Here is a 6601-nt window from a genome sequence, read left to right as displayed (position 1 = left end):
GGGATGATGGAGAATCAGAAAGTTAGTAGCCAAATTTAAATATAAGACAATTGTGCTTTCTCGTAACGACCTTGTACCTTATGTAAGCATGAGATCCTTGTTGTGCGATGAGACATACAAAAATTTCAATTATGTAAAATCATCTCAAATACATCTCATGAGAGAGATCTATCGCTAAATTACACAATCGTCTCTCCTTCGGATGAATTCACAAACCGTGATTTTTGTTGTTTTATTTTTAATGATTTAAAATTTCGGTAGGAAATTTTAGCGTAAGGACAAGTCTTACTTACAAGTTGTAAATCGAATGTTCAAGTTCAGTTGTAAAATATGTAGGGCTAGTTCTAATGGCCTATTAGTATTGGAGCCAATTTATATTATTGGTTGCAATTGACTGAAAAGAATAAAGTAAATGCAAATTGAACGAATCTCTTTATGAATATAAATATAATTGAAATAAGATTAAAATGCACCAGAACTATTGCCAAAATGCAGTACTCAACTTGAGAATATAAATAAACCCAAAGTCATTTCCTGGTTAGGGAAAAGTAATAATGTTAGAATATCTTTCCTGGAATCGTTTTCATTGAAACAGAATGGGAAAATTATTTATTCATAATTGGTTCAAAAAATAGAATAAAAAAGATAAAGTAATTGACTATTTTTAAGGATCTTATGATAAGGTTTGATTGATTTACGCAAAGTGATTCTAAAAGTTTATACTCTAAAACAGGAGATCTGATCAGAGAATACTACAAAGTTCAATTAAACATTTTTATTTATTCTCATACCGGTAAAAAGCTGCTTAATTCTGAAGGCTCTATGAGTAATAAGTCTAGAAAATGTAAATAATTTTAAGGTCTTACTTCAATAATCTTCCTCACATCACTCTTTTTATCTGAAAAACAAATGAAACGTTGTTATCGGATGATAGCAATAAAATATGGTATATATAGCAGCCTTTTGTCGAGTCCCTGTTCAAATTTCATTCTTCAAGAATCTATTTGCAGTGTGTCTATTTGGAAAAATATGGCGATTATTAGTGGAATTCTACCTTTCTTATTCGTGGGAGCCCTTTATTTTACAAGTAAGTATAATATACTATAATTTTCAATATTCACAACGAGTATTTCAGCTAGTGATAATAAGATTTGAAAAAAGGAAAATTTCATTTCCATTTTTTACTGGTGACTGGTAGGATTATTGTTTCTTTCGAAATTTTAAGCTTTTTAAAACGCGATATTAGTTTAGTTTCACTAAACTTCAATATATAAAAATTCTGCAATAATTGAGGAAAGATAAATTGCTTATTTTAGAAGTATGATTTATCAAGTTATCACAAGTGAAAACCAGATTTGGTACAAGCCTAGCTAAAACCCCACAAACGAAATTTTTTATATTATTAATATTTAAATGCTATAAAATAATTTTCATTTCGATTAATAAGAGTGTATTTTTCTGAAAAAACAAAGATAATCCTTTTTAAGGTCTCATTGTTGCCAGCATGATGGAAATTTTGAAGAAAATGATTTACCACTTTTTAACAAACATTTTCCATCACTGTTATAAACTGATTTGTGGGTTTTTCGCCATACGTAAAGATTATTTTTGCTTACCTGGGTCATGTCTTTGTAATCCAAAATTGAATTGTTTTAAAATTGATTAAATTTCCTTTTTTAAAAATAAGAGCAACGCAGAATTTTTGACGCGAGAAATACTTGAAAATGCGAATTGAAAGTTCCTTGTTCTCCACTTACGAGTCACTAAGTTTGAGAAGAGTTTTGAAAACGAAGGTTAACCCCATGAAAATTTTCACTTTTACTTTTAGAATTTATGTCTCAAAAACTATTAGACTTCCATATATATTTTTTGTTTTCAGCACTTAAACAAATCTACGCACACTTAAACACAGTCATATAATTGCACGTCACAAAATAAATATTTAAACACTTATAAGCAATTTACAAGATAATTAACGCTGCCGTTTCTACTTTTCACAATATTAAAGAATCTTGAATTTCAAATCTGATATTCAATCAGAACATCAAATATTCAAAATAAAAAAATCTTACGACTTAAACTAAAGAAAATAATATTTATAATTAAATTTTAATAATAATTTTTTATTCTGGCGGTTCAAAATTCTAGAACTTTGAATCGAGAATCTCTAAAATTGAGATTTGAAGAGTTTATACTTTTAAAAATTTATGAAAGAATTAAATATGTTTTGGAACTACTAATTCTGTAAGCTTGACGATTTGGATTTGAAATTTCTTCAATCTAAAAGATTGAACTTGAAAATCTTTGCTATTCCGAGTAGGTATCTTTCAAGTTCAAGAGATTAAATAAAAATAGTAAAAAAATCAAAAATTACATTAACTTGAAAAATAAATATTCCGAAATGATAAAGCTTGAATTGTAAATCTTAAAAATTGAAGATCTTCACTTTGCAAATACTAAAGTTTAAAGAATTTCAAATTGCAAATAGCTAAACTTGAAGAATTTTTTAACTAACGCTTTCAAAATTGAACTGTTGGAAGAAAAAGTTCAACAATAACATATCTTTAAAATATAAAGCTTGATAATTACCGAATTTTCAATTCTTTCTTTATAATTCACATTAGAAATTTCTCGAATTGAAAATATTTCGAAATAAGAACTCTGGACTCTCCACAAAATTTAAGAATTCGTATTTATACATTTTTTAAATTAATTAAACATCAAATTTTATTATCAACATACGTATTTTCTGTTCCTAATTCACGCATTACATCAGTCAATTTGAATTTAGAAATTCAATTACTATGTTTGAATCAGGCGACCCCCAGAAGCTTAAAACCATTTGCTTAAAACAGAACCGTTGTAAATCACACCCCTGGCCACGTCTTAAAATCGTTTGATGGGTGGGCACTAAGGTACCTCATCAAATTATTTATTTTTAATTTTCTAAAACCCTGAATCTGAAATTTCTTTCTTTTAATTACAAAATGATGCCCTATGTTTTTAGATTCTTCATAAAATATTTAAAGGTCGCTATGAAGTTTTTGGTGCCAAATATTGGATTTTCCAATGTTTTTGACTTAATTTATACAATTTAAATTATTCCATCTTGTGCAATGCAGAGAATGATTTACTAGGATTTCAAGTGTACCTAAAATTTGTTTTGTTGAGGCAAAAAAACTTTTAGGGCGGCTATTAGCACCCTTTCAGTGCAATTTTATGATAAAGTTGAAATTAAGGGATCAAATTCATCCCGAAAAAATGATCAAAAATTATAAATCTGTCAGGAAATAATACTTAAATCACTGACAACAATTACTACAGGTAGAAACTTTTTTGTGACAGTACTTGTCCTAGAATTAAAAAAACATTTTTCGAATATTCGGCATAAAACATTTCATAACGACCTCTAAATAATGTTTTAGATATGAAAAAAATAGGAAAACATTTTCTCACCAAAAGAAAGAAATTTCAGACATCAGGTTATAGAAAATTAATTACAAAGAGTATTCCGTTTTTTGTAAAACGATCATTTTCAAAAGAATTGACATAATGGATTGGCTCTTACTGATTCTTACTGAATCGAAAATTCAAATTTTAATCGCACTAAAAAATAACAAAAAAATAGTTTTGGTTTAAAATCGCAGAAAACAGAATTAAACATAGAAAAATTAACTTTTTCGACGAAAGACACAAGCCAAGATCAACATAAATGCACAACATTTTTCCAATCAGAAAAAGGACGCAAAGTTCGCAAAAAATTTTTAAAAATTCGACAAACGACATAAGCTATGAAAAAAATGTATACAAAAAGGCTGCTTACCCAAAATAAAGGTACAAATCTGTCATAAATAATTTTTCGATAGAAGGCGGAGTTTTTGTTTTAACCATAAAAATAGCATTGAAAATAAAAAATAACATTTTTCGTAAGAACCAGACAAGAGAAGAAGAAAAATAAAAATACCAAAATTCTTCAACTAGAAAAGATCCACAAATTTGTTGTAAATTTTGTTATGAAAATACTACTAAGCTGTAATCGATTCTGCTATGTGCAATAGCAGAATTGTCACAATATTTATCATTTTCTCTATTTTAAGACCATTTTCAGCATGTACACTTTCAAATTTACCGCCTTGTCTAGCGCCTTCTGCGTCTGGCATGTGCGTAGACACTCATGATCCAACAAAGCATGATCCTGCCAGGCGCTAGTAAAAAAAAGTCAACCAATCAGATTCAGCACCCTAGGGCACCCGACCTTTCTGGCATCTTGGATCGAGTGCGGCAGTTTGCTTCCCCTTCCATTCGCGCCAATGCAGTGAGTATGGTGGGGGGCGTCGGTTTACTCCAAGTCACTCCAACTCGAACGTATTTGAGCATCGAATTAGCGGGACCATGGTTTGTTGGATCATGGTAGACACAGTGATCCCAGATCTGAAACGAGACGTGGTCCAATACTATGACACGTCTGTGTCCGTGTGAATGTGGTAGGAGACGATATAAATGCCTGGGTTGCGCGCGCAACCCATTTCTCCTCTTCTGAATTTGAAAACTCGAAGGTGCACGATTACCGGTCGGAACACTTCGGCGGTTCTATTTATATCTCTATCTGCTTTGAAACAAAATGAAGAGATTATGATTTTAATTGTTCCAGATTTCGATGCTGGGCTGGCGATTCTCATGATTTGAATACTTCGCGCGCCTCTTTAATGCGTGTATTTTGAGGTTACGTTACTTCAAGTATAAAACATAAATTATATAAATATTAATACTATTATATATATATATATAATATTATTTTACAATTATGTTATATTATAATAGTCTTATTTAAATCTTGATCCGCATTTGAAAGAAATTTAAGAAATTGGTGATTTTGGAATTCATCTCGTTTGGATAAAAACTCAATTATTTGATTGAAAAGTTAATTATTTTGTTGAAAATGTAACTATATTGTAAAAAAGTCTTCTTTTCTATCAAAAATTCAACTACTTTGTTAAAATTTTTATTCCTTTTATTTAAAGGTTCATCTCTTTCGTTGAAAATAAATTTTTGAAATTGACAATTAATCTATACCATTTTTGGTTAAAAAATAATGTATTTTGTTAGCAATTCCTCTTTCTTTGTAGAAATTAAATTGCTTTATGGAAAATTTATACTTTTTGATTAAAAATTACATTTTTCGGTTGAATTATCAACTGTAAATATTTTTTCGTTGCAAAGTCGTTTTGTTGTAAAGTCAACTATATTGTTAAAAATTAAAATCATAATTTTTGGGTGGGAAATTCGATTATTCACTTAAAGTTGAACTACTTGGTAAAAAAATTAATTTTTTCTTATTGAGGATTCATAATTATAGTTGAAAATTCAACTATTTGCCTTTAAATTAGGTTAAAAATTCAGCTATTTTGTAGATAATACTCTTTTTGATTTTGAAAATTAAAAATTTCTTAAAATTCAATTGACCTTTTTTAGTAGAAATTTAATCTTTTTGGTTGAAAATGTATCATTTTTGGTCAAAAATGCAATTTTTTGGTTGAAAGTTTAACTCTTTGATTGAAAACTCATATTTTTCGTTTAAGAAATTGAACTTTTTGTAAATAATTCGTTTTATTGACTTTAAAATTAAATAATTTGATTGAAAATTCATGTATTTTGTTTGAAATTTGTTTTTTTTTTGTAGATCATTAATTTTCTTGTTCGAAAATTCATGTTATTGGTTGAGAATTTAACAACTTTATTGAAAATTTATTCTTTCGATTAAAAAATTTCTTTTTTATCTGAAAATGTAACTACTCTAGGATTGATTAAAAATTAATCGTTTTTATCTGGAAATTGAACTATTCAATTTTTGTTTGAAACTTTATCCAATACATTGTATTAGTTAAAACACCAATTATTTGATAAAAAATTAATTTAATTTGTTAAAAAGTAAACTCTTGGGTTGAAAATTGATATATTTTGTTAATTAGATTTTTTTCCTGACATTAAAAAAACTGCGAAATAACAAAATTTTCTTAAAATCTTCCGGATTCTTTTTTTTTTAATTTTTAAAATGTTTTCAAATACTCACTTTAAATTTATTTGTCAAAATAAAAAATCATTTTCAATGTTCTTAGCAATCACAAAAATTTTTTTTATTCTTTTCAAATACTGCACAATTCTCAAAAAGCTTTTTTTTTAAATCTGCAAAAGTCTAAATCCTGTTTCAAATTATTTGATATAATTTCAAGTTTTAAATTAATTATGAATCTTTTTTAAAATTAAAACTGTAGCGTTTAAACTTAAAATTTAGCTCATTACAAATTCATCAATTCAAGGCTTTCTATTTCGAACCATTCTGTTCAAATTTGTATAGTTTTTAACAGTTGTTCGTAATGGATTATTTTAAATGAACGGTCAAATATTGCTGATAATTAATGAAATTTCCTTTTTTTAATTAAAAAATTTCAGTTTGTTCGGGTTAAAAATAAAAAAATTTTATACTGAAATAATATTTTACGTCATAATCGAAAACAAATAAATTAATTTTCTAACAAATAATTGGTGTTTTAACTAATACAATTTACAGGATAAAGTTTAACCAAAAATGGAATAGTTCAAT

At 27.4% G+C, this 6601-nt stretch overlaps 1 protein-coding gene across 1 annotated transcript in view; it reads left to right on the top strand.

The window, feature by feature from the left end:
• The first annotated feature begins 987 nt into the window (after positions 1 to 987).
• The window catches only part of LOC117173099, an 8701-nt gene continuing 3087 nt past the window's right edge, over positions 988 to 6601 (top strand). Inside the window, exon 1 of the mRNA XM_033361484.1 lies at positions 988 to 1087. Coding sequence (XP_033217375.1) covers positions 1030 to 1087 — 58 coding nt within the window. The 5' untranslated portion in view covers positions 988 to 1029. The remainder of the gene's footprint in view (positions 1088 to 6601) is intronic.

This window comes from Belonocnema kinseyi, chromosome 5 (assembly GCF_010883055.1).
Source record: "Belonocnema kinseyi isolate 2016_QV_RU_SX_M_011 chromosome 5, B_treatae_v1, whole genome shotgun sequence".
NCBI lineage: Eukaryota > Metazoa > Arthropoda > Insecta > Hymenoptera > Cynipidae > Belonocnema > Belonocnema kinseyi.
This window is presented reverse-complemented; position numbering and strand designations above follow the sequence as displayed.